Source organism: Carassius carassius, chromosome 49, assembly GCF_963082965.1.
Source record: "Carassius carassius chromosome 49, fCarCar2.1, whole genome shotgun sequence".
Classification (NCBI taxonomy): domain Eukaryota; kingdom Metazoa; phylum Chordata; class Actinopteri; order Cypriniformes; family Cyprinidae; genus Carassius; species Carassius carassius.
Window position 1 is genome coordinate 5092775 of NC_081803.1, and position 27180 is coordinate 5119954.

Genomic DNA, 27180 nt, shown 5'->3' on the forward strand with positions numbered 1-27180 from the left:
GTAACAGTTTCTCACTACTGTTGGAAGTAGTAGAGAAGATAATGCAGTTTGAGAAGTTTAACCTGTTTAGATGATATAAAGCTGATAGTGGAACTGAAACAGGATTTGTTATGTACCAGTTCTAGATTTTCTTAGTTCTGTATGTCTATGGACATTGTCTCATTCCATCACGTGTGTGTTATTGTTAACACTTTGGATTCTCATGCACTTTAACAAGGGTGAAAAGGTCAGTTGTAAATGTATATCATTTTAAACCTGAAAGCAATAAAACATCCAATTCATTCATTAGTTAAATACTCTGGCATCTTTCAATCATGTTATAATGACACATTGGGGTAGTGTTGCACTGTTTATTCAAAAACTTACACATACAGACAAATCCCATCTGAACATCTTTCTTGCATTCTTAATCTCAAATTCATAGTGTGCATATAAAAGCTGTGATAAGGTTTTTTTTTGCATAAAACCCGGCATTCAGTAATGGAGCATTTTGCATAATGAAACTTATGCATTAAAGACCATTCAGAACCTGTCCATGTTTGGCACATTTTATAGACAAGATTTGTCCAATTGAAAGAGGATTTGATAATAGTTTAATAAGATTTAATTATTAGATTTAATACTGGAAAAATTACAGTAAAATCAATAGCTTTTAAACCAGCAAATACTAGACTCTACTCGAAACAGAAAAAAAGAAGCAAGTCAAATTTTAGTGTCATTAAATGAATTTCAGTAACCAGGGAGCAAAAAACTGCAACCTATTTTTGCCACAGAATAAAAATATACAAAATGTAATTGTGACATTTTATCTCACTATTTTTTTCCTCGCATTTACGAGCCATTTTTTCTTCTGAATATTTGGACCCCTGACCTGATACACATGCAGAATTAGCAGAATCGCAATTACTTTTTTAATATTTCTATTCTGTGGGAGAAATAAGCTTCCATATTTAAAGGGATAGTTCACCCGAAAATTCTAAACCGTAAATATAAACCCTCATTTTACTTTCATGTGTTCCAAACCTGTATAAACTGTATATTGGTGGAACACAAAAGAAGATATTTTGAAGCATTTTCCCACTGCTCTTTTCCATACAATGGAAGTTCAACAAAATGGACATTTTCAAACTCAAAAATACAAACAAACAGAAAATGGTACCACAAAATAATCTTTACGACTACTGTATAAAAATCTAACAGTCATGGGTTTAGAACAAAATGAGGGTGTGTAAAAGAAGGCAGATTTTTGGGTTTCAGTAAATAATAAAAAAACAAATTGTAAACAACAAACAGTTTTTTTTTCACAATTGTGGAATGCTCCAAAAATACTGACCTACTAAAGCATTTGTTGATTAGCTGCAGGATCACCAGCAGCTCAGTAACTGTTTTCTCACAGCTCTCCATGGCCCACCTCATCTTTAAGACGCTCATCCTGACTGGTCTCGGTCTCTGGCTCCTTCATGTTGGCGAAGGCCACTTCTCTTGTCAGTTGCTCTAGCGGTGGCAAACCCACAGCCAGGTTACGCAAAGCAATGGCTGTCATCAGGAACCTCAAAAGATAAACCAAAATAACACTATTCACAACTTTCACGCGTGACTGTAAGCATATAATATACGAGTTAATGCCTTAACATACCCTCGTCTAATCGAGTAGTATTTCTTCGAGGCAAATCTCTGGAATCTTTCGATCATAGAAGCTTCTCGTCTCTTTTTCACTTCCTGCATGCGCTTCTGTCGCTTCAGGAAGAGTCGCACGACAGGGTCGATCACGCTGTTGTCCGAGTCCTGGTCGTCGAGACCGGTGATGAGCGGCTGCAGCTCAGGAGGAAGAGGCTCGGTTTCTACAAACAGAAACAAGTGGTTACATCCGTTTCTTCAGGGGAGCTACACAAAAAATTATAACTTCGCTTCTTTTACTCTCATTGATGTTCAGGGACGTTTTACTATAAAGGCCAGGTAGAGTTTGAAATAGACAAGTACTGTTATTTACAAGTAAATTTGTGTTCATATTTTAAATAAAGATGTTGTTGCCATTTGTTTTGTGGCATACGTTTTTACACTGCCTTAATCTGAATTAAAATTGAATTCACATTGTTGGTGTGAATGCAGTTTGCAATGCTGCAAATCAAAGTGGAAATACAAATTTGGGTTATTTTTATTTCTGAAAAAAAAAAAAACATACTTTTATTAAAGGATACATTAAACTGATTAAAAAGAACCAGCAAAAGACATTATAATAGTTACAAATTATTTGTACAATATTTAAAGTATAAGCTGTTCTTTTGAACTTATTATTCACCATAAATACAGAAAAAAATGTATCATGGTTTCTTTCCACCAAATTATGAAGTAGCACAACTGTTTTCAAAAACAAACTCCAAACATTTGAAAACTAGCTTACAAAACAAAAAGCATGGAAAATATTTTTCTTTAATCTGATGGAATTTGTAATAGTTGTGAAATCAAAACTCTGACACTTCATGGAAAGTGACTTACCCGTTCCATTGCGCACTTTCTCCTGAAGTTCAGAAAGCTTTGTGAAGTTCTTCTGAAGCTCTGCCTCAGTAGTATTTACGTAGATGTACATGTAACACGACGGCCCTTCAGACACCGTGTACACCTTATGGTACTCACCAGCTGGAATCTTAATACAAAATCATCAATAATACAACGCATCAAATGAACAGACAAAAACAATAATAATAGCAAGTATTTTTATTAATATTTTTATTAAATCAAATTTAAAATTTAAGAGGAACGAAGAATTGTACCTGCATCTTTTCTCCAGGTTGTAAACTATAGTTCTTCTTCTCGTCCACTATTTCAACATCCACCAGACCCACCAGGACTTGAACGCTGGTGTTCCCGAGATCCTCACTCACAAAGTTTTCAAGATAAAGGCCTGTGAATGCAACAACAGCAGTAGTAACCGAGCATCTGTGTGGTTAAATAAGCAAAGATATTCTAGTAAAACACACAGACATATACCTGGGAAATCAGCGATGAAGACCACCTCAGTCTGGTTGTCTAAAGACCCTTCAATCTCCTCAAATTTAGTCCTCCACGGTGAGAGGTCAACGAGCAGCGGCATGAGCCATGGATTGGGCTGGAACGGCGACCAATCGGCTTTTACGATATCAACACGTGGGTCAAATATCCTACAGGACACAAGGAGAGCCAACTTTGATATCAGAAGCCTTGGACTATCATTTCGCATCATCTAGCAGTGTCAGCTGAACACAGGGTACGCATTATTAACCTCTGCTGGAAGCGGTCGTTAATGGACACCCAAATGTCAAAGTAGATCTCTGGGTCTGAGATATTGAACTGTGGCAGATTTTCACTGAGGCAAATAGCGTATTGCTTCAACATGTCTCCATGGTCTTTCCATCTCCGGCTCTGAGTGAAAACCTGCATGTTGAAATAAGAAGATAAGTATATATAAAAGAGCATTATACTGTTGTGACAGCATTTCAATTACTTCCAGTTGGTGTAGTGCTAAAATAAGAAATATCGTGGGCCAAAAACAAGTTAAAGGGATACTCCACCCCAAAAAGAATATTTTGTCATTAATCACTTACCCCAATGTCGTTCAAAACCCGTAAAAGCTTTGTTCGTCTTCAGAACACAATTTAAGATATTTTGGATGAAACCCGGGAGGCTTGTGACTGTCCCATTGACTGCCAAGTAAATCACACTGTCAAGGTCCAGAAAAGTATAAAAGACGTCATCAGAATAGTCCATCTGCCATCAGCGGCTCAACTGTAATGTTATGAAGCGACGAGAATACTGTTTGTAAGAGAAGAAAACAAAATAACTTTATTCAACTATTGCATCAGCGTAGCACAATTTTGGAGAATATGAGCTGAACACAAGCTCTACTGTGTCAGCCGTGATGCACGGATTCGCTGTTTTAGTCCAAATCAAAGCTTAAATCCACATAGAAAACGTATCCTTGTGCAGTGCGGCTGACACAAAAGAGTGTAAGCTGCCTGCGTTCAGCTCATTTTCTCCAAAAAGGTGCTACACTGATGCAGACGAATAGTTGAATAAAGTCGTTTTTTTTTTTTTCTTCTCGTACAAACAGTATTTTCGTCGCTTCTTAACATAACAGTTGAACCACTGATGGCAGATGGACTATTCTGATGACGTCTTTTATACTTTTCTGGACTTTGACAGTGTAATTTACTTGGCAATCTATGGGACAGTCACAAGCCTCCCGGTTTTCATCTAAAATATCTTAAATTGTGTTCCGAAGACAAACCAAGCTTTTACGGGTTTTGAACGACATTGGGGTAAGTGATTAATCACAACATTTTCATTTTGGGGTGGAGTAACCCTTAAAATTCTATTGAAGTTATCTGTAGCACACAATAATCAATAATCATGAAAAATTCACTCAGAATAACTTTTTTCTCTCTCCATATACTTCTATCGCAAGTTAATAAAAAATATATATACACAAAAGAAAACTTCCATAAACTTAGGTATGTGTCCAAAAGATTACCAACAGAGCTTAACCTTTATTTAACCTGGAACATTCCTATACAACTGACTTCTGGTTATCAAGCGACTCACTCCAGGGTTCAGATATCCAACATCCCCCGTAACGCCATCTCTGTAAGTGATCTTGACATGCTGATGTGAGCGAGCGTGAACCATCATGTCCCATGAGTAGCCATAGAGTCCATTTGTCCAGTTATTATAGCCCTGTATAGCCAAGAGATTAAATGTGTAAATCTGAAATTTTGCGTAATTACCAATAAAATGTTGTTTTTTATTGTTAAATAATGATTAATAATTAAATAATGATAATAAAATACAAGTTAAATTATTGTTATTATTATGTTAATTAAAAAAAGGTTCACAATCAGACGTATGATTCATGTCTTTAGCACAAACAGTGCAGGATGAGTTTATTTCTTAGACTCATAAATTTGTTCAAATCTCTACGCATAGTCTATAATCTCTTCCCAGTAAAGCCTTTGATTCCTCTTCCAAAGGTTTGTGCAGATATTTGCTTTGGCTCACTATCTGTATTTACATTGATTGTGAAAGCGCTGTATCCTCTGATCGACTGAAGCTTCTAGATCAAACTGCACACAAACCTGCGTGATGAAGTGAGAGTACGGCAAGAAGAACTGCTCCATGATGTAAAGGATGGTAAAGATGGCTCTGAACTTGTGCTTGAAGCTCGGAGTGGTGGGTTTGGGAGCAGTGTGAGCCCCTTGTTGTTCTCTAGACCCACTGGGTGGATTTGGGTAGACACAGGAGGAGCTGGGAATTGGGGCAGGAGAGATGAAGGGCAGTATGGGCTGGAGGAGCTCTGGGAAACGGCCGAAAAAGCGTCTGGGCCAGTCAGGGTAGCAGAAGAGAGGGCTAGTGGCCAACATGGTGTAAGAAAACATTCCTGAGGATAAAAATAAATATAATGAAGTCTTCAAAATTGCAAATCTTTTGGGTGAACTAGTTTTCGGAGTCATTTTTACCAATGCTAAAGAGCTGGGAATTCATGCAGTGGAAATAGCTGACGAAGAAGGCGGCGACAGGACGTGTGGCATCGAAGAAGAGCAGATAGCCAGCTGTGAGGTCTAAGATCAGACCTCCACCGTGGACGACCATCAGACTGATCAATTCAACTGGCAAGATCAGTCTGAAACACATCCAAGGAAAAATAACAGCAAACATTATGCTGATCCAGAAACACAACTTGTTATACAAGGGTAGATATTGTTGGTGGCTAATGTACTCACTTGAAAGGTTCAAATAACCAATGGTGGGCCAAGTACTTCATTGAGTATCCTTCCACCCAATCAGCATCTAATTTCTTGACTCCAGCGATAAAGTACACTATGAAAATCTGTCAAAGGCAATGCACATTCAGTATCTATTCATAATTTTTTCAGTGTAGATAATCTACAACACAGAGTTGATATTTCTGGCTAAATCGAGATTCACCTGAGTTCTCAGCATAGTGTAGTTCCACAGAGGTACTTGGGCGTTCCTCTTCCTGGGGTTTCGGAGTCCATCTATTGACCTGCATTAAGACAACAGTCTACCTGTGAAGTGCACTTGTGCTATTTTGGTGTTAAATAAATGACTTCTGGTTGGATGTTTTGTTGTGTAATGCATATTTTTAAGTGTGAGTGTCCTAATACTCTAACTTTACCAGTATCTGTTGGCATCCATGAGCATGAGCTGGAAGCCGATGAGTCCGTACAGATAAGAGTGATTGTTCCAGGTCGTTTTGTCCAGGAAGAAAATGTACCAGTAAGTGGATATAAACATCAGACAGGCAAGGCGATAAAAACAGCCGAGCATGATACCAACAGCACCTGCAAAACACAAACAAGTGGATATCAGTCTTGTGATTAATCTCAGAGCTGGATGCTTTTTGGTTGAAAGTTAAAAACTTTACATTTTTAGAAATGCCTATACTGAATATGAATATGAAAGATACTTCCAGAAACAAGGCCATATAGGAATAAATGGATAATCACTAGCTGTTTCCATCCACCTATTTTTATGCACATTTTGCATTATTTCATAAAAAAAACAATGGATGGAAAAGCCAAGATGTGCATACAAAACATATGCGCACAACTGAGTAGAATACACTTTTTATCCGATAAGAAGAAAATGCACAAACTACGATGGAAACACATTTACCAAATAAATTCCACCATGTGCATTGAAAAAGTCATGTGACTTTGCGCTTGTTTTGGTGGTTCTGAAATGCCTGAGGAAAGTCTGCCATCAAAGTATTTCTGTATAATTACTGTCTTACAAGACTGCGTTCCCAAACAGAAGGCATGCACCTCTAAAAGCAATGACCGCATTTATTGTGTTACGTCTGCTCTCTCTGAAGCGCAAGTCATTTATTACATATGAAATTATTATATTCAGTGGCTTCTTCTAGTTTTCTTAGAGATATTTAATGGCAGTTTATCAGGAAGTGACGATTTTTGACTCGTTGGATGGAAACGGTGCTTTATTGGCAAATGATTTATGCAATATTCCAGGTTTGCGCATAATTTAAATTCGCATCTTTGGTTGGAAACATAGCTACGGTTGTATTTCATATAGACTTTTTCGAGGAGCTCACCAAGGAACATCACAAAATACACAAAGAACATCCAGTCCATGGGAAGGGGCTTCAGGAAGTTGAAGAGGGGGAAGCGGCACACCGGTGCCCCATCTAAATACTTGTAGTCCAGATGACTCAGGCCTCGCTCCTGGGTGATGTCCAGCGCCATCAGCATACCTGAGAAAACACATCACACACTAACACCTGAACCACAATTCAGAATTATGGATGCTGTAAAATCTCATAAGCCATGCATGAGCACTCACCGAATAAAAAACGGAAAATGCCCAATGAGGCCGGGTCAGTGGGGCGATTGAGGAGACACACCAGCCGATGCCATGAGGAGATGTCTTCCTTCTCGAAGCCAAAGAGACGCTTCATAGTGCTGGTGTGCTCCCATGGGGCCAGGGTTTCCTGTTTGTTCTCCTTACTGCTCTTTTTCTTCGCTTTGGATGGTTCCACGTATGGAGCACCTGTGGAAGAGACAAATGAAATCTCATTAATGTCTCTGTTGCTTCTCCTAGACAGCAATGAGATTAAACTAAGAGCAAAAGGAAACTTAGTATACGTCTCCAGTATATCCGTATATATATATATAAAAAAAGAGCATCTCATCTGTAGAGTTTCTGCTCAAGTTTACCAAAGCTTTTAGTGACAGAGATTTCAATACAAACTCAAATAATTCTAAACTATTTCTTATAATGTTCTTTTAGATCAAATATCCACATTCATTTTACAGCTTAAATCTTTTATGTTAACATTTTCTTAACTGAATGAATTGTGATATATAAATAAGCGCCTCTTTCTTATAAGTTACACTTCATAGAACAATACGTGAATTATTCTCTACTCAACGTAAACGAATCATATAACATCCATTTACATTTAACTTTTAAGACGCTTAATTAATCAAACGATGTGTAAACCTTAAATAATCAAATGCATACTAAACCTAATGTCCAAGTATGCATCGTCGTTCGGTAGTCTTTTATCCATCTCTTTATGCCACTTTTACTGTAGTAATACAGTATTTACCTGCTGACGCGTCACTCGCTCCTGGCTCCATGTTGCAGGTTATGAAACCAGTCTGCGTTAAACGTTACAAAATGCTTGACAGCCTTACCGACCGAAATACCTTTACAACCGATTCATCTGTAGACTTCTGCGCGTGAGAGCGAGTTACGTGTCAAACATACGCACTGGAAGGTCGGCTCTCCGGAGAAGGCACGCGCACGGCGAGGTCATCTGGATGCTGATTGGCGGCTTCACATTGACCAGCGAAGGAGCGCAGAAACGAGCAGCGCCTCTAGTGGTCAAACATGAGCACGTCAACGACTGGCTGTGATTTGATTTGGGTTGCAACATTTTTTCATTTCTATTTTAGAGTGAATGAAAATATCTCAGCTGAAGACCAAAGCCATTTATGTTATGGAGTAAACTTTTCAGACACTGGACGTCCCACTAATGTGAGTATTTGGTTCTCGTTTGTTTTTGTTTTTGTTTGTTTGTTTGTTTGTTTTGGGAGGGAGGGGGGGGGGGGTGCAGAATGTAAACAGAGCATAGACAGAACGTTCCCTAATGATCGATTAATTATTCACTTAATAAATTTTGGTAACCATGTTTTACGGGATGGAAATAGTGAAAAAGTAATAATAATTGACAAATATATATATATATGATAGACATTAAGCAACACACACCAAACAAACAAAAAAAACAGTTATGAAAACTGAAACTTTTTCATAACACAAAAGTTTTTTTTTTTTTGGATGATGCCTCTCCGCGACTCTAGGTGGCAGCGGCACCCGGCGAACATCACAGCCGGCCGCGGCGTGGAGGAGAGACAGACCTTGTGTTTGGTATTTACCAATCTGCTTTTGTTTCAAACTGCAGATTTATTTGTTATACAATTTACAGCCGATTTTGATGTGCGGTCATTACAATCTAATATATCCGTTCGTTACACGCCTGATGATGCATTTGCACAGCGGTTGATGAACAGTGTTTTGAACGGTGTGTCCAGTATTTTGAGAAACAACAGCAGCTTGGAGTGAATGTTTACAAGAGACGAGATTGTTTACTAGTGTTTAGTATCATAAAAACGACAGCTTATGCAGAGATAATAAGTTCATGATGTCAAGACACTATAACGGTGATACTGACACCTCGACATCAGTAAATGCTTGGAAGCCAGTCACTTCACAACATAACATCTGATTCTGTACTAAACCATCAGCCTGAAGCTTCTTCATTAGAACCACTGGAATGTGCAGGAACATTCATTTAGACAAATTCACTTTAGATAATGCAAACTAAGCTCTGGAAAATGAGGCTAACACCTGACTTGACTTCTTAGTGTTTAAGTTGGTCTGTTTTTACACTTTCTGCAGGTGGCACCCAGGCCACGTCAGTGCTGTTAACCAGTTTGGTGACACGGGTAGTGTGTGTGTTTTTGTAGGCTGAATAATTATGGGTTCGCTCGGGAGCCGCTTCCAGTCGTCCCCCCGGGGCCCAGAGGAGGCTGTGGAGAGGCAGTGTGCTGGAAACACACACAGCTGTGAGTGCAGGAAGAGGAAACACAGCTCACACTCTGAGTGTGACAGCGAGTCTGAGGATAAGGACAGTCAGCTGGACACACCACGCAGGTGAGGATGCCACGACTCCGCTTGATACTCACAATACTTTAGACAAAATAATTTATATATATATATATATATATATATATAATAAAAAGTTGTAAATATTTTATTAATATTATTATTAATAATATTGTATTTTATTAAATAATATATTTTTTTGTTAATTTATTAAGAGTAACTAATAAACACGGAAAAATCTAATATGTGACTTTCTGGGTTTACCATATTTGATGTTATTGCCACTTTCTGCAGTGCATATTATTGCATTTTGGTATTGTGAATCCTTGTGATGTAATATATTGTTGTATCCCTATTAAAAGTTTACAATTCAAGTTTAATTAGTTTTCTATGTGAATATATATCTAAATGTAATTTCTTCCTGTGATCAAAGCTGATTTTCAGCATCATTACTTTAGTCCTCAGGTTCACATGATCCTTCAGAAATCCTTCTAATATGCTGATTTTAGATTTAGATTCAACTTTGTCACTGCACATGTAAGGTACAAGGCAACGAAATGCAGTTAGCATCTAACCAGAAGTGCAATAAGCAGTAAGTACAGAATATACAAGGTCTACAGTATGTACAATAACTTTTTTTGGACATAATTTACAGATTTTAAATACTATCAGCATGATATACAGATAGGTGTACTATGAACATACTATACAGATGTATTATGTAAAAGAGTATGTACACTATAGGCAGAAACTATTTGATCTATCAAGATTTGCTAATTTCTGATTATTAACAAGGTTCAAAACAGTTGTGCTGCTAAACATTTGTATTATTTTCCTTGAATAGATCTTATAAATATCCTTAGTATCACTTCTGATGTATTTAATGCATCCTTACGGAGTAAAAGTATATTGGGGGTGGTGTTAGCGCAGTGGATAAGACACATGCCTTTGGTGTGAGAGACCTGGGTTCGAATCCACTGTGAGACACCAATGTGTCCCTGAGCAAGACACTTAACCCCTAGTTGCTCCAGAGGTGTGCGACCTCTGACATATATAGCAATTGTAAGTCGCTTTGGATAAAAGTGTCAGCTAAATGAATACATGTAAATGTATTCTTAAAAAAAAAAAAGAAAACCTTACTTTTAAACTTTAGTCATAAATGTGACACTGGATGCCTGCATTGTCACATTAATAGCATTGTGTTTATTAAATGCGCCTGATGTTTTCGGGGGGGGGGGGGGGGGGGGGGGTTGTCTGCATTCTTTCTGTGAACAGGAAGAAGTTGAAAAGCACCTCAAAGTACATCTACCAGACACTGTTTCTGAATGGAGAAAAGAGTGACATTCAGATCCGCGCCCTGGGGCAGGAGTGGAACCTGCATAAAATATACCTGAGTCAGGTTGGTCCAGCTGTTAAGTTCTCCTAATAACAGAGTACTAAGACAGAAAACTCTCTTTTTAAAGTGTTTCCCTCTCATTTTACAGTCTGGCTATTTCTCCAGCACGTTCAGTGGATCCTGGAAGGAGTCGAAGATGATGGTTATTGAACTTGAGATTCCAGACCGAAATATTGACACGGAGGGTGAGGATTATGAAAATATGTTTTTAACACCTTCTTGATGCAATGAACCAACAAGTAGTTTTTGTATTGTGAACACCAAACGGTCATATCCTGACTGTGTTTTTATCTTCTTCTGTAGCCCTGCAGGTGGTTTTTGGCTCACTCTACAGGGATGACGTGTTGATCAAACCCAGTCAAGTTGTTAATGTTCTCGCTGCTGCTTTTATGCTTCAGTTGGTCAGTATGTTTGGGGTTCATTACCATCTGATTCCATAAAGACGTACAATTACTCTATAATGCTATTTCATTAATCCTTTCCCCTTTTTGGGCCTTTGTATGACCATGTGCATTCATTTTATGGATTGCAAACCAAAACATTGGTTGTTAATTCATCTTGTTAGCTTCATAAAATGATCTTACCGGCTACAAATTGCAATAATTACTTTTGATAGTCATAGTCAAATCATTACTAGCGGGTTGCACATTATAAATCTAGAATAATTTGCCCTCACTACCTAACTGTTTAATTTCTAGGTATTATTTCAGGTGTTCAGTAAGGTAATGTATAATGCTACAGAAATGATTTTTGTTGAAAATATAAAAATTGAGTTGTTTTTAATTAATATTATTACCCCCGTGATCACCTTTGCAGGTTGTCTTTCTAGCATCATGCTTAATTTGCTGTTTGTCTTTCCCAGGATGGACTGATCCAGCAGTGTGGGGAGACCATGAAGGAGAACGTGAATGTGAAGACTGTGTGCAGCTATTATAACGCTGCCACCATGTACGGCTTGGACTCCGATGTGAAGAAGTCTGTAGACTTGTCTGATTTCCTTTCTGGTTATTCTCTAACACACGTGTGGCATACTGAACGTGTTGCATGTTCTCTGTGCTTTGCAGGTGTTTAGAGTGGCTCCTCAGTAACCTGATGACACATCAGAACGTGGACCTAATGAAGGAGCTCGGGTACAGTCTTACTGTGTGCATCTGTGTCTGACCTCATCTGAATGTGTTCGTGCTTATGTTTGCTCTGTTTTAATATGTGTGTGTGTGTGTAGGGCGGAGATTATGGAAAAGCTCATTCAGTCCTCTGATCTGTTCGTAATGCAAGTGGAAATGGACGTCTACACGGCACTGAAAAAGGTAGATGACATCATGTATCATCATAGCATTTCATGATATTATAGTACATTATCTGCTTTGTCAACTATTGTTGTTATTATTACTATTGTGTTCTATAAAATATACATTTATTTAATACATTAAATGTTTGTTTTATTTCCTTTATTTTGATAAAAGAACAAGATTAACTTCTATAATTGTTAGTTATATTTTAAAGTGAATATTTAGTGGAATTAATAATAATATATTTAATAATAGTTAATAATAGTTCATACATTATAGAAAAATATATCATACAGCATGCATTTGAAATATATGTATTTCTTTGTAATGCATTTGTTTTATGCCCACCTCAGTGAAAATGTTAAATAAAATGAAATTATTTAAAATTATGTATTATCATTACTATAAAATTTTAACTTTGAACTATACATATGTGTGTGTGTGTGTGTGTGTGTTTGTGTATATATTTTTTTGTTTACATAATATATGTGTGTACTGTGTATATTTATTATGTATATATAAACACACACACACACAATAACAATAAAAAATATTTACATGTATATACATTTATATATTTATATTTTACATTATACATAAATATATTTAATATATAAACAACATATTTTTCACACAACATTTTTTTCTTAAATGTATACATGCATGTGTTTGTATTTATATATACATAATAAATATACATGGTGTACACACAAATATTATGTAAACAAAAACTTATTTTGGATTAATTGTTTTTAATAGCAGTTAATCATTTGACAACATATATATATATATATGCACACACACAGTAGGAACTGATTTTGTATGTGTTATTTTGGCATTAAAATTATTATATTATTTTATATAGATTTTATATTTTAACATATATATATATATATATAAATAATAATAAATATATGTTTGTGTGTGTTATTATATAATGTATAACTGTAACAGTGTTTAATAACCTTTTTTATTAATAATAATGTTATTTAATTTAATATATGAATATATTTATTACTCATACCCTACTGTATTAACGTACTTTTTATTTTATCTGTAACCTGATGTTTTTTGTTGGCATTGAAATAGTTTTGAAATATTAATGTAAATTTAAAGGTTCCTTTATGAACAAAAACAAGAAAAAGAAATGAATAGAAGTGTTTCAAAGATTATAAATACGATGACAAATACAGTTTTGTTGTGACCAGTTAGTTACTATAAGTACCTGGTGTATCAAACATGATGCAAAAACAGTATAAAATTGCATAAAATGTGAATTGCATTCTAATAGTTCAGGGTCTTTTATTTGGTCCGTCCTGCTTCACAGGGTTAGAGCTGGTGTTCAGTGGTGCACTAAAACTACATCACTGCTGTATGTTTTTGACTCTTTTCCAGTGGATGTTCTTGAAGCTTAATCCATCCTGGGACAGACCGATCAAACAACTTCTGCTCGATGCAGACGCCTGGCTGTGTAAGAGAAGAAGTGGTACGTTCCCTGCATAGAAATACATATGTGCATTTCTATAACCTTCGCCCTGACTGCCACGCTCATATACACAGAGGCTGGAGAAGAGGAGCCGTTCCTGAACACAGATGACGGGATGCCCTTCGTCCCTGTTTTCAGACACATCCGTTTGCAGTACATCATCAATGACCTGGCCTCCGCCCGCATGCTGGAACGGGACAACATCCTTCCTCCTGGTGAGAGTTTCCTCCCAGAAATGACATGAAGCTAGTCAGATTAAAGGATTCTGAGACCGGTTTTGCTGGTTTTGTGTGCAGTATGCATCAGGTTGTCCTCAAATGGTCTAATGACTTCCTCTTGTGTCTTTATCAGAGTGGCTGAGCGCCGTGTACAAACAGCAGTGGTTTGCTATGCTGAGAACAGAACATGATAATGATAACGGGTGAGCGAATGGCCCAAACGTCGTCACTGCTAAACATTAAATGTGGTTTAAATTGCAAATAAGTGAATATGATTGTTACAGACCACAAGAAGCCAATAAAGAGGAGTCTGAGCTGAACAGCATGCGCTGTGGCCGAAAACTGACTAAAGATGGCGATGTGAGTTTGACTCTTGTTATTAAATATGTTGTATCTTTTGCTGCATGTTTGGTTTAGAATGGAATCTCTATATGTTTTTGTTGTCTCTACAGTACTGTTGGCGATGGACAGGGTTCAATTATGGCTTTGACCTGCTGGTGACCTATACGAATCAGTTCATCATCTTTAAGAGAAACACCCTCAGTCAGCCATGTGGAGGCGCTGTCAGCTTACAGCCACGACGCCACCTAGCGTACCGGTGAGCTGCTGCACCTCGGAATATTTGATATGTTATATTATATTATATTATATTTAATATGTCATACAGTCTGCCTAAACCATAATAATAAGATTTTCTTGTACATATATGTACGGACATGTATGTTTCTAGGTAATGAAAGTATTTAAGTACAAAATATATTATTAATTTATAAAATCATTTTTGTATATAATTTTAATAATGAATACATATTATGTATTTTTAATTACTTTATAATTAAAATATTTAATTAACAGATATCATCATACTTGAACTGTTACTATAGTTGAACCGTTATGTTTAAATATGCAAAATAAGCCTTCTCTAATTAAAATGCACTAAATTGCATACATTTCCAGAACTGAAATCTGAACACTGGATGAAGCCAGGTTCAAAAGTTTTATTTTTATTACTTATTAAAATTGAAAGATCTCAACAGCTGGGATTTTTATAAATCAGAAAGTCCAGTCAACAGCTAGTAAAAGATCATTTTCCACCATATTTTTAGGGGGGAAAAAAATTCAGACAATGAAAGCAAAAAAATATATATTTCAAAATTGACCAATGCATGAAAAAAAAACAATAGTTTTCCCTGTAGTGATTTGCCTTTAAAATATATATTAAATAATGTTAGTATATATATATATATATATATTACATATTTAATATAGTCATTATGATTTAATTTAGTATTTAATAAGGTGGAAAACTTTTCTTTCCTTTTTCAGATTGCGTCTTGCTTCATTTGATAACAGTGGAAGAGTGGTTTGCAGCCGGTCAACTGGCTACCAGCTTGTTACCCTTGAAAAGGACCAGGTGTTCTGTCATAATGCTAAATATAAAACCAGTTTATTTCCAGTTACTTTAATAAGGCTTGGCTTGACTGAACTTCATTGTGTTATATGTACGCAGGAATACGTGGTGATGAATCTGGACAGCCGGCTCTTGTCTTTTCCTCTGTATGTGTGCTGTAACTTCCTCTACACTTCCACGTCCAGTGAGAGGAGAGGTGACTCCCCAGAGCCGGAGAACAGCGGCCACAGTGTGTCGTGACGCCACACACCATAAAACCTCCACCAGCCACCATTCCAGCTGCCTTCTCAAGTTCCAGTTTGTTGGCTTCATGTATATTATTTCATTCATTTTATTTGTATACTTAATTTGTAAATAGTCAGGTGCCTTTTAAATAATTAGTTATATCAGCATCAGAGCTAAGAGTAAGTGCTCTTGGTCATGGATTTCATTTGATTCTGTTTGTATTTGCTTGGAAGTTGTCTTATATTTAAACTTGTTTGGCTGGTTATTCATTTATCAGCCATTACTTTTTTTTTAACAAAAGAAAAAGACGGAATATCAGTTTTGTACTGTGATTGTTTGAAATTGGTGCTAACTTCATACGTCATTATTCGTCAATACATGCTGATGTAGGAACAGTGAAGGGTTAACAGGCATGTGTTGATTTATCAGCAGGGCATTTAAAGTGATTTTCACTGGTGTCAAATGAAGCAGTACAATTTTCACTATTTATACACAATGTGGTTTGGTTAAATGTAAATATTATTGGCCCACAGTGTCATATGATAGAAATAGAAATATTCATTAAAACAGCACAGACAGAAGAAATTGCACTCACTTTTTGAATCTGCAGTGTGAAAAAATAAAACATCTCAGGGCAGTAATAAAACTGGTTTGAATAGGATGTACACAAATACACACACAAAAATCTAATTTAGAATATGTATGTGTATGTATATATATATATATATATATATATAAATGAGAATATGTTTACAAGCTTTGTAGGTTGCGATTAATTGCAATGAATACATTTGACAGCACTATGTTTTAGTTATAATACATTGAAAGAACCAGTGTAGATAATATTTAACATATGACCATGTTTTAAAATTATTTTGAGTGAAAATGAATACCTCGCTCTCGAGTTCTCTGACAGGTGCAAGGCATGCTCTGTCCATCGTTTAAAGTTGTTACACATAATGATGACTAGTGATGGGAAGTTCGGATCATTTTACCGACTCGGACTTTTGAGTCTCGTTCAGCAAAATGAACGAATCTTTTTTCGAGTCATTTCGTTCATTTTAGCAAAATGTAATGTGTTACTTCCCCAACACATCTAGTACTTACGCAAACGTTGATCACACTAAAAACAATACAAAACTAAAATGCTATAAGATACAGAAAAAAAATCATTCTTTACCTGGGTCTTTAGTCTGTGATTAGCTCACCTCACCTCTTATCTGACAAGAGTCCTCGGATTTAAGTCATTCCTTAATCACGTGACAGACCCATACGCAAAACTAACGCAGTCTTGAGCCGGAAAGAGAATTGATTAGTTCATCTCATGAGTCTTTCCGGTCTCGGGTCGAGTTTGACTCGTTCCTTAATCACGTGACAGCCCCATACGCTATTTCTGACATTTTCTGTCACTGTGTTTTTGTTACTGTTTGTTGAGGATCTGTGGTTTGTTATTATTTTATAAATAAATAAAACCCTGTTATAAATAAATTATAAATTAAATTAAAAATAAATATCGATTAATTTGTCTTTTTGACTGTCTATCGGTAAATAAACACTAGGCTATATAATAAAATAATAATCCAAGCTTACAATAAAAAGTATTTATAGACTAGTTTAATTTTTACTCCAATTTTGAGTTTGCTGGTATAATAATTGCTTTTCCTAGGCAGACTTGACATATTGGTGTAATATATGTATAAGAAGATTGCTCAAAAAAGGACATAATGACATATACATTAAAAGCAAATAAAATTCTGAATTTGAATTATTAATGTTAGTTTAAAACATTAAGGTTATGATAACTTCAGCTTTAACAGTTTTAACCCAGCTCAGAGTGAGGAGGATACTTCAGATCCTGGTGCTACTGCTAGTGCAGGGGCCATGTTTTGGGAAGACTTTGACGAGAGGGTAGCAAGCTTGAGGCCTTCTGCTACCTCTTCTAAGACCTCAGATGCTATAAAGGTGCAGGCCTACCTTGCAGAGCCACTCTTACCCCGCACATCAGACCCTCTGGCCTGGTGGAGGAGATGTTCACCAGTATACAAAAGCCTTTCTGAAGTCACAAAGACAAGACTTTGCATTGTGGCCACATCTGTGCCATCTGAAAGATTTTTTTCTAAAACTGGGCAGATTATCTCAGATAGAAGAAACAGACTCAGCCCATCCAAGGTCAGGGAGCTTGTTTTTTTTAATGCAAACATGCCTTAAAGCAAGTCCTAAATATATAGCCACAGTGTGTTATTTATTTTAAAGCTTATTTATTTTTCTTTATTTAGAAAAAGACTAGCTTGTTATGCAATATTTTTGTTGTTGTTGTGATTTTAAAGGTAATTTGTTATTGTTATAAGGCTCCGTAGCTTTAGTATCTCTTAATTTTCATTTATTTTTATTTAAATGGTTTAAAATTATTTGGGGAATAGTTATCCTCTTTGATATAAAGTTTTTATTTTGGCACAAAAGTGTTATTTATTTTAAAACGTATTCATTTTAAATTATTATATAAAAAAAAGCAAAGCTTGTTGTGCAATATTTTTTTTTTATTTTTTTTTATTGTACTTTTAAAGTTCATTTGTTAAGCAAAACTAGACATGCTGCCTATACTCTTAGAAAAATATGTGCTTTTATGATTTATAAGGTCATCAGTAGTAGGACTGTGATCATTAACAGGATGCAAGTTGGTTTGATCACATTATTTATTGTCTGTACAAAAACCACAAACAATATGGACACAGAATTCAGCACATGGCCATTCACCAAGTCACAAGGAGAAGACAGAACAGATCAAATTCTTCCATCTAGTAAAGAACCATTTCCTACAGCCTCGTCAGATCTTCACTGAGGTATTGAGTTCAAGCTGTCCTTCAGTCTGCGAGTCATGCTGGGCAGCAGGTTCAGGTGTTCGTCCACACAGCTGCTCACACAGCTGTCCATCAGTGCCCGCACAGCAGGCTCCTTCGCCCCGGAGTCATACAGGTCCTTGGCCTTGTCACTACAGTGCATTGTACACCTCGTGAGACGATTCTGTAGGTGAATAAATGGTTCTTTCAAATCACTATTTCAGCTAAAAAGTAAGTGGTCTGAAAAGTGGACTCACCTGAAACTGCTCGAGTTCACTGGTGACCAGTCCTTGAGCTTTAGCCAGCGGTGCATGGCAGCGGTCTATACACTGGTGCACCTGGTTCATGGAGTGTCCGGGACTCTCACAACACTCTGCGCTGCAGCGGAACATGCGGCCCTGAGAGAGTTAAGAGTGTTATCAGCCATTACTTAGTCAACTTTTGATTTATAAAGTGATCAAACACTATATTTTGGACATTACAGCCATCTTTAGCCAATGTAGTAAATCAATAGAGAAAAAGAAACAACTGATTAATGCACATTTTCAGAAGTTGATCTGTCATGAAAAACATTGACAGCAATATACATACAACTGTTTACACTATGCCAAAATCTTGCAATAAAACTTTTTCATAATTCTTCTAGAAATATTGCAGTCACATGCAGTTTTATGATTTCATATTAAAAGAGACTACATTTAACAAAATACTATTTAAAAATAAATGTAAATTAAGTTAAATTACTACATTATTATATAATTGGTGATTGAAACAATTATAGACTAGGGTTAAAGTTTGGGGTCTGTAAGATGTTTTGTTTTTGAAAGAAGTGTCTTATAGTAACATTGAAGTAATATAGAAATATTATTACAATTTAAAAAGTTTTCTATTCCGATATTTCTTTGATTTATTTAAAGCTGTATTTTCAGCATCATTACTCCAGTCTTCAGTGTCACACGATCCTTCAGAAATCATTCTGATATGCAGATTTGCTGCTCAAGGTACATTTATTAGTATAAATGTCTGATTTTCGTGGAAGCAAGGTCACATTTATTCCAGGATTGTTTGATGATTAAAATTTTTAAAGAACAGCGTTTATCCAAAACAGTCTAAGTTTTTACTGCTTTGACCTATTTAATTCATCGTAGCTGAATAAAATTATTTCTATAATTCAAAAAGTTTATTTTTAAACTGATAAAAGACTTGTGAATTAATGTTAAATGTTAAACATCACAGATATGTAGTACTGGAGAGTATCTAGATCAGTTACTCTTGGCTTTAGGAGGAAAATGCTGAATGTTTCTTAAGGTTACCTGCATCTTGCGGATGTGATCTTTCTCCAGACTCTGCACCATATCCTCCACGGTCTTCTGCACGCGAGCCTGCTGCGCTTCTGCCATTCCTGATCTCTAGAACTGATTTAATCTTCAATCAGACAGCGACTCTATAAAGCCATGAACCCAAACCGACGTGTTTTACTAACAAGGCCTGTAAATCATTCCTAAAACGTTAAAATGCATCAGCTTGAAATGAAAGCCTAAGTCCTAAGATAAACTAATTCTTCAGTAAGGTCACCTCTTACTACACCTAAAGCATGCTACCAGTAACACGCCACTTCCGCAGTGGACTGCGTCCTATTTCCGGTTCCGTGCTGAAGGACAAATCTTCGTCTGTTTTCACGCACCTGGTTTATGCACTTTATTGCTTTTGCACATTACGTTATTAACTTCTCATCCCGACCCTGAAAGCGGCGAGATATTCGTTTTTACAGCTGCGTATATTTTTGAAGGTAATGTAATTCAAATTTGTAAAAAAAAAAAATTAGTTCTCGAAAACCTCAGGAATCACAAAATAAGTCGTGGTTAATTAATTTATGTAAACACTCGCAATTTCTGGTAATAAACACTTTAGAAAACGAGCATATCAGTCGTTGATGTCAAAAAGCTTGTTTATCAATACTCAAAACCAAACACAGACAGTAAAAAATAACAACAAGGAGAAACAAAATAAACACAAAAGGCCGAGAAACTGTAACTTTTTTTATTGCAGAAATATAATTCAGTACAAAAGAAACAAATAATACAGAACATGGAACATAAGGGGAACACAGAAGAGAAAGAGAGAGAGAGAACAATTTACTTAAAAACCATTCTATAATACGAGAAGTCTTGAGAGATTTTTATTAAGAGGAGATTTTTTGAAGTGATGACAATAACACATGTAAATCAGAAGGAAATATTTTGCAGCTGGGTTTAAATTTAAGGTATCTACCTTTATGGATATGATATTTACCCATCATACAAATAAAGTTTAAGATAACTCTTATTTGTCAGAAATATCAGAATGGAAAAGATCCTTACTGATGGAAATCTTACAGAGCTGGAGGAACACAAGAATTAGGGAAGCCAGAATAGTGCTGGTTTAGTCATAACGTAAAAAGAATTGCTGATTCGTTGATGTTTTTTAAACCAGTTTTCTTTTAGGAAAAAGATGCAGTGATGTCGTATTTCACATCCATAGAAATATCTTAATTGTTTTTCTCATTTCTAAAATGTGTTATTGACCTGATAATATAATATGAATCAGGTAGCAAGCTGAATGATTAGTCTTGTGTGCTGAAATAAATAAATATATATATATATATATATATATATATATATATATATACTGAAAATAATTACCTTTTCTTGTTTATCATATTTAAAAAAAAAAAATCCTGGCTACGTGTTCTGTACTAGACTATCTGAGACTTGTCATGGCACTTGTATACTGTTGTTGTTCTTTTGTTGTCTGATTGCTTCTATTGTTCTCATTTGTAAGTTGCTTTGGATAAAAGCGTCTGCTAAATGATTAAATGTCTTGTAATGCAGAATCTGACCTTTCTGTTAGACAGTGAACAGCCACCTTCTTCCAAAGTACGTTAGATGTATGAAAATCTGAGCTCATAATTTACCTATTTTCTGACCATTTGTTTTTCAGATGTTAATACTGTGAAACACTGAATCCCTAGAATGGCTCTGAGACACTTGTCGGTGAAGACTCTCCTCTTCCTGGGGCTTTGTCAGGTTGGACGCAGAGGTTTTGCTTCTGCACACGAAGTCAGAGAGGCACCAAAGAAAATTGGTATGGTGAAGTTCAAATCATTCATTTATTGTGTAAGTGTTAAGAATATATATATATATATATATATATAGAGAGAGAGAGAGAGAGATAAGAATTTTATCCCTGTAAAACCTGACACATGAAGTAATACAAAGAAAAATATATTTTTTATTAAGCAAAACAGCTTATCGAAACATTGCACGAACTAAAAAAGAAAAGAAAAAGGTTTGCATATGTTGAGTATAATATATTTGATGCATCAGGCTTTTATGATACTTGCATTTTAACATAATTAAAAACTTAAGTGGCTTCAGTCCAATAAGTGTTTATTTTGAAGTATGACTAACAATATAACAGTTATTCTCACTCAAACTTTATGCATTTTTTAATATTTCCCAGCAAAAAAAATGTGTAGCACAATCTGAAGTTGGGAGTATTTTAGAATGATATTAATTAAAAGGCCTTTTACTGGCAAAAAAAAAAAAAAGTAAACTATCAATCAGATGACAGAAAGCATGTAGTAGATTGTGTGCAACAGGATTTTCAGCAAAGTTTTGCTCATCTTGATAATTTAGAGGCCTTAGAAATTCTCGTATCAGATATTATGTATATTAATTGACATGTTTGTTGGGATCTGATGGGCTAAATGTGCGTTTCTTCTCCAGCAATAATTGGCGGTGGTATTGGAGGCACAGCAGCAGCGTTTTTCTTAAGACAAGAGTTTGGACCGGCAGTGAAGATCGATATGTTTGAGGCTGGGACTGTGGGAGGGCGTCTGGCCACTGAAAACATTGGGGGATATGAGTATGAGACAGGAGGATCTGTTATTCACCCCCTCAACCTGCACATGAAGCACTTTCTGGACAAACTCGGTCAGTATCCACTTCTCTCGCCAGCTTTCCTTATTGTGTTGTCAAACGCTCTGGAATTGCATAAAAGCTATAGCAAAATATCCTTTTTTCTTTAAAACGGTTACATGAATTGTGTTTATTTGTTTAATTCAATTTGAAATCACTTTACTAATTCATTTCAACTTGTCTGACTGCTTCACTTCCCCTTTAACCTTGCATACGTCATATTCTTTAATCAGGTCTTTCTCCTCGTGCTGATGTGTCTTCTAAACTGGCGATATTTGACGGGAAGGAGCTGACTTTTGAAGAGAGCGACTGGTTCATAGTGAACTTCATACGCATGCTGTGGAGATACGGATTCAACTCCATTCGAATGCATATGTGGGTGGAGGGCATACTGGACAAGTTTATGAGGTTTGTCTTTTGTGTTTTCCTTTTTTATTTATGCATTTAGCAGACACTTTTACATAACCTGTGCTCCCTGGGAATCGAACCCACAAGCTTGCGCTGCTAATGCAATGCTCTACCACTTGAGCTTTCAATTGATATTAAAGTCCTTCTATTGTCTATATCTGTCCTGTCTGTAGGATATATCAGTACCAGCAGTATGGCTACTCATTCTCCAGCGTGGAGAAACTGCTTCATGCCATGGGTGGAGACGGTTTCCTCACCCTGGTCAATCAGACGCTGGAGGAGGCCATGCTGGCTGAGGGCTTCTCTCAGGTCTTTCTCAATGACATCGTAGCACCCGTCACAAGGGTCAACTATGGCCAAAGTGTCCGAATCAGTGGATTTGCGGGTATGCCCATATTGGGATGTTTGGACTTTTCAGCATTAATAACTGAATGGTCAGTGACATCACACAATTTTTTTTTGGTTCTGAATCTAATAACTTATTTAAAAATATATTAAAAAGGCAATTTATACATATAATGACTGAATGAATATATATATACTCATGCATTCATTATTAAAAATCATCCATGTGAGGTTAAATAAAAAAGTCTTGGCTTTTGTTTATTATTATTATTATTTATTTGAGGAAAAAAATACTGAAACATGTATCAACATATTTAAAATATAAAAATGTTTTGATGTGTGTTTTTTTAAGAATCATTTAAGAATCATTAGTATGCTTTTCTTGTAGATGTTTTTTCCAAAATGATATGAAACCAGCATGTATATATTTTTAAAAACATGGCCCATAGATTTTAAACAAGTTTTTTTCCCACTTCCTAATTGTATGTTTTAATTTTAGTTTTAGTATAAAATTATAATACCATTCATATTGTTACTTTTTTTATCATTTAAAGAAGAAACCAATCCCATGTATAGCTAGTTGACATTTGAGGCTTAATACTATAAAAAAAACACAACGTTTTTCATTTAGAGTGTTTTCAGTTTTTTTAATTTTTTTTTTATACGGCATGCAGTTGCATCAAACAACGGAATAAACATCATTCAATGCAAATTGTGAGAATCGTTATTAATAATCGCAATTACAGTTTCAAGGGAATAATCAACATTTATGATTTTTGTCATAATCGTACAGCCCTATTGTATACAGTATTATTTGTCATTGTTCCTCAACTGCCGTAGAGAACGTGCACTATTTAACATGCATTTTTATAGTTAGTTTTGGACCACAGATTTGATGTGTTTTGCCTTGCAGCTTGCTGTTTAATGTAAAATCTGCTCCTCCACCAAAACCTGTTGTGTAGCACTGATTTATTAGATACAAAAGTGTGTGAATATGGTGTATTCTGTTTGAAGGTGCTGTTGCACTAGCAGGAGCTGACTCAGGATTGTGGGCAGTGGATGGAGGGAATAAGATGGTTTGTTCAGGGCTTCTGTCCCTCAGCAAAGCAGAACTTGTTCCAGCTCGTGTGACTACCATCTCCATGAAGATGAGACCATCCAAAACTGGTACAGTCCACCTTCAACATTATAGTCAATCTTTTCATATATTATGTAAACTACCAACCAGTGGTGGTCAGTAACGGAGTAGCTTTACTTCGTTACTGTACTTAAGTACATTTTCAAGTATCTGTACTTTAGTGGAGTAGTTTTATTTATCGAGACGCGAAACGGTGTCTTATTCAAGAACGAACTGTTTTCAATGAACCTTTTAAATCGGTTTGCAAATCGCATAAAACGATTCATTCAAGAATTGGAATGATCCGAATGCAGCTGTTCTCGAGTCATCGACTCACTGATTCGAATGAACTGTTTAGTGCGAGTCTCTGGTGAACTGAATCCACAAGAACCGGAAGACCTCGTGAGCGCGTGCGACTGATGCTGCTAAAAGTTAATTACTAATGTCGAATTTTAGGATTAATTTTTGTAACTAAAAAAGGTTTGTGTTTTGCAGAACACCACAGTTATATATATATATATATATATGAGTTGAGAATAAGGCCTGAAGTTAGGAAGAACATTTTCAGGAAAATATAATTTTTTCTTCTCAAACCTCGTCTGTGGTGTTAATTATCAAAGTGGGAAGTGATGCCCTCTGGGGGCATTTGGCCACCCCTCCTCATCTTTGGCCACTCATATAACTGTGGTGTTCTGCAATGCAATGTTTTCTTACTGGTGAAGATCAGGTGGTCCAATCTGTTTTCTCTCAGGTACATCACAGTGTAAGCTTCACAGTGAAAAAGATGTGACAAACAGCCAAGTATGGTGACCCATACTCAGAATTTGTGCTCTTCATTTAACCCATCCAAAGTGCACACACACAGCAGTGAACACACACACACACCGTGGACACACACCCGGAGCAGTGGGCAGCCATTTATGCCGCGGCACCCGAGGAACTGCATCACTCTCGTCAACGTAGTCTATATCAACAACAAAAATATATCTTGACTCCATAGAGTGGTTATTTTGGTAAAAAAAATCCAGGAATTAAAAGCAGGAGGATTATAAAAAATGTGTGCTAATATAAAATTTAATTAAGTATCTAATTTAAGTAAATATAAAATTGATAAATAAATCTATCAGTACTTTTTTACTTAAGTACATACAAAAATGTTGTACTTTTGTACTTTCACTTGAAGAAATACTTTTACTGGTGTAATATGTTATTATACGTATCTGAACTTTTACTCAAGTACTTGATTTGTGTACTACTTCATCCACCACTGCTACCAACAAAAGATCCCAAGTTTGGGGTCAGTAATTTGAAATCTTGTCATATGTAGAATTTTTTTTGTTGCCCTTTCAGATTCGGCTGTGAATTTCTATGAAGTGAACTACGTCGGTGAGTCTGGTGCCGCCCATTCCACGTACGACATAGTTGTAGTTGCAACACCTCTCCACCAGGACGTGTCTGACATCAACTTCTCAGGCTTTTCTCCTCCCATCCCATCCCACTTCTCTGGCCGCTACCATCAAACGGTGGCCACGCTGGTCCACGGTCTGCTCAATGTGTCGTATCTGGGCACCGCAGAGAAGCCTGAAGACTTCTATGTTTCTGACGTCCTCACATTAGACAACAAAGCCTCTGAGATCCACAGCCTGAGCTCTCTGGACCCGGTGAAGATTCCCAAGGGTCACTCGCCCAGCCCTGCCAGTCAACGGAAAGTATGGAAGATCTTCTCCTCACAGCCACTCTCTCAGAAGCATCTGCAGCAAATCTTCCTTTCCTGGGACTCTGTGTCAGAGAAGCGCTGGCTCGCGTACCCCTCCTACAACCCGCCGCACCGCAGGACGCCTCCCTTCATCCTCCATGATCGTCTCTACTACCTCAACGCCGTGGAGTGGGCGGCCAGTGCCATGGAGATGAGTGCCATTTCTGCCCGTAATCTGGCCCTGCTCGCTCACCACCGCTGGTACGAGCAGACGGGCAAAATCAACCAAGAGGACCTGCACACCAGACTCAGAGGTGAACTCTGACAGAGCAGCAGTGCGGTTGATCTGAACTACTTTGGGTTCATAAGTAACACAATCTCATACGGAGATGAGAGACTGTATTAATGAAAGGTAGACCAGTGCTGTATTTATACATAAAATCGGCTCAAAATATTAGACATGATTGATATCCTCCGATTGGATGGATTCAGTCTAGCTAAAATAATCTGTCTGTGACCATCATACACTAGATGAAGTTTTCTCGCAGACTGGCTCTGACTTTTGGCAGCTTCCCCAGACTGTAAATTAGGGCAAAAAGTCCTGCAGTGCATTCCAGCCTTTAAAAATGATTAAATTATTACTAAATTGTTTTCGTTAATTGAAATAAAGCTGAAATAAAATAAAAATATCAGACAAAACAAAAAATACAATTGTTGCTTCTGAAGTACTTAAATGACTAAAAAAAGATATATATTGCTAAAACCAATTAAAATGAAAACTGAAAATAAATAAATACTGTAAAAGTATATATAATCCTCAGGTAACACCATCAAATTATTATATATTATATCAGATAAAAACTTTAAAACAAACACTTTTTTTGTAGATTGTTAAATGTTTGTAAATGTTCACTTCATACCATACACTTACTGGTAAATCAAGTTTCACAGAGTACCAAGCGAAAGAAAAAAATAATCTTTCGACATCAGTTTTGTACACAGTCTGTCTACATTAATCTATAAGGCCAGTTCTCCTCTAAACCAGACGAAACCAATAGTTCAATTCCAGGCTGCAGCAAAGTCAGATTGTACAGAAGAATCATCTGCAT

General features: G+C 36.4%; 4 protein-coding genes across 6 annotated transcripts; 2 read left to right on the forward strand and 2 right to left on the reverse strand.

The window, feature by feature from the left end:
* Nucleotides 1-902: 902 nt before the first annotated feature.
* On the reverse strand, nt 903-8338 carry LOC132132901 (vitamin K-dependent gamma-carboxylase-like). The gene is made up of 15 exons (XM_059545467.1): nt 8123-8338; nt 7354-7560; nt 7106-7264; nt 6170-6335; nt 5959-6037; nt 5754-5860; nt 5490-5653; nt 5109-5410; nt 4579-4710; nt 3260-3411; nt 2989-3158; nt 2772-2902; nt 2497-2644; nt 1637-1841; nt 903-1550 (listed from the first exon to the last, which is right to left on the reverse strand). Exons 1-15 carry the CDS (start codon nt 8151-8153, stop codon nt 1391-1393), a joined length of 2313 nt encoding a protein of 770 aa, XP_059401450.1. The 5' UTR covers nt 8154-8338; the 3' UTR covers nt 903-1390.
* A 549-nt stretch (nt 8339-8887) lies between these two features.
* LOC132132088 (germ cell-less protein-like 1) lies at nt 8888-16224 on the forward strand. Of its 3 annotated transcripts, none has more exons than XM_059544329.1 (15): nt 8888-8946; nt 9546-9732; nt 10960-11083; nt 11169-11265; nt 11384-11481; nt 11943-12055; nt 12145-12210; nt 12303-12387; nt 13765-13855; nt 13930-14070; nt 14207-14276; nt 14358-14433; nt 14526-14671; nt 15400-15487; nt 15584-16224. In XM_059544329.1, exons 2-15 carry the CDS (start codon nt 9557-9559, stop codon nt 15722-15724), a joined length of 1512 nt encoding a protein of 503 aa, XP_059400312.1. In that variant the 5' UTR covers nt 8888-8946; nt 9546-9556; the 3' UTR covers nt 15725-16224. The 3 variants fall into 3 exon arrangements, with proteins under 3 accessions (XP_059400312.1, XP_059400310.1, XP_059400311.1); XM_059544327.1 differs by lacking the exon at nt 8888-8946 and adding an exon at nt 9038-9137 and having other exon boundaries at nt 9478-9732; XM_059544328.1 differs by lacking the exon at nt 8888-8946 and adding an exon at nt 9038-9137.
* A 2160-nt stretch (nt 16225-18384) lies between these two features.
* On the reverse strand, nt 18385-20192 carry LOC132132180 (protein FAM136A). The gene is made up of 3 exons (XM_059544490.1): nt 19860-20192; nt 18804-18944; nt 18385-18730 (listed from the first exon to the last, which is right to left on the reverse strand). The coding sequence occupies exons 1-3, from the start codon at nt 19944-19946 to the stop codon at nt 18542-18544; spliced, it is 417 nt and encodes a 138-aa protein (XP_059400473.1). The 5' UTR covers nt 19947-20192; the 3' UTR covers nt 18385-18541.
* Nucleotides 20193-21498: 1306 nt separating this feature from the next.
* Nucleotides 21499-26476, forward strand: LOC132132122 (prenylcysteine oxidase 1-like). Its single transcript, XM_059544396.1, has 6 exons — nt 21499-21669; nt 22314-22520; nt 22739-22913; nt 23087-23298; nt 24273-24425; nt 25726-26476. The coding sequence occupies exons 1-6, from the start codon at nt 21558-21560 to the stop codon at nt 26394-26396; spliced, it is 1530 nt and encodes a 509-aa protein (XP_059400379.1). The 5' UTR covers nt 21499-21557; the 3' UTR covers nt 26397-26476.
* The last annotated feature ends 704 nt before the right edge of the window (nt 26477-27180 follow it).

What these genes read in the sequence shown, in the direction of transcription:
- LOC132132901 (XM_059545467.1), bottom strand. Translation starts at nt 8,153, where the DNA reads ATGGAGCCAGGAGCGAGTGACGCGTCAGCAG. An exon ending in AACGACCGCTTCCAGCAGAG is followed by an intron (nt 3,159 to 3,259) that starts GTTAATAATGCG and finishes TGTGTCCTGTAG; the next exon opens with GATATTTGACCCACGTGTTG. An exon ending in AACCTGGAGAAAAGATGCAG is followed by an intron (nt 2,645 to 2,771) that starts GTACAATTCTTC and finishes TTTTGTATTAAG; the next exon opens with ATTCCAGCTGGTGAGTACCA.
- LOC132132088 (XM_059544329.1), top strand. Translation starts at nt 9,557, where the DNA reads ATGGGTTCGCTCGGGAGCCGCTTCCAGTCGTCCCCCCGGGGCCCAGAG. An exon ending in TCTACACGGCACTGAAAAAG is followed by an intron (nt 12,388 to 13,764) that starts GTAGATGACATC and finishes ACTCTTTTCCAG; the next exon opens with TGGATGTTCTTGAAGCTTAA. An exon ending in AACTGACTAAAGATGGCGAT is followed by an intron (nt 14,434 to 14,525) that starts GTGAGTTTGACT and finishes TTGTCTCTACAG; the next exon opens with TACTGTTGGCGATGGACAGG.
- LOC132132180 (XM_059544490.1), bottom strand. Translation starts at nt 19,946, where the DNA reads ATGGCAGAAGCGCAGCAGGCTCGCGTGCAGAAGACCGTGGAGGATATG. An exon ending in ATCACATCCGCAAGATGCAG is followed by an intron (nt 18,945 to 19,859) that starts GTAACCTTAAGA and finishes TAACTCTCTCAG; the next exon opens with GGCCGCATGTTCCGCTGCAG. An exon ending in GTGAACTCGAGCAGTTTCAG is followed by an intron (nt 18,731 to 18,803) that starts GTGAGTCCACTT and finishes ATTCACCTACAG; the next exon opens with AATCGTCTCACGAGGTGTAC.
- LOC132132122 (XM_059544396.1), top strand. Translation starts at nt 21,558, where the DNA reads ATGGCTCTGAGACACTTGTCGGTGAAGACTCTCCTCTTCCTGGGGCTT. An exon ending in GCACTTTCTGGACAAACTCG is followed by an intron (nt 22,521 to 22,738) that starts GTCAGTATCCAC and finishes TTCTTTAATCAG; the next exon opens with GTCTTTCTCCTCGTGCTGAT. An exon ending in ATACTGGACAAGTTTATGAG is followed by an intron (nt 22,914 to 23,086) that starts GTTTGTCTTTTG and finishes TCCTGTCTGTAG; the next exon opens with GATATATCAGTACCAGCAGT.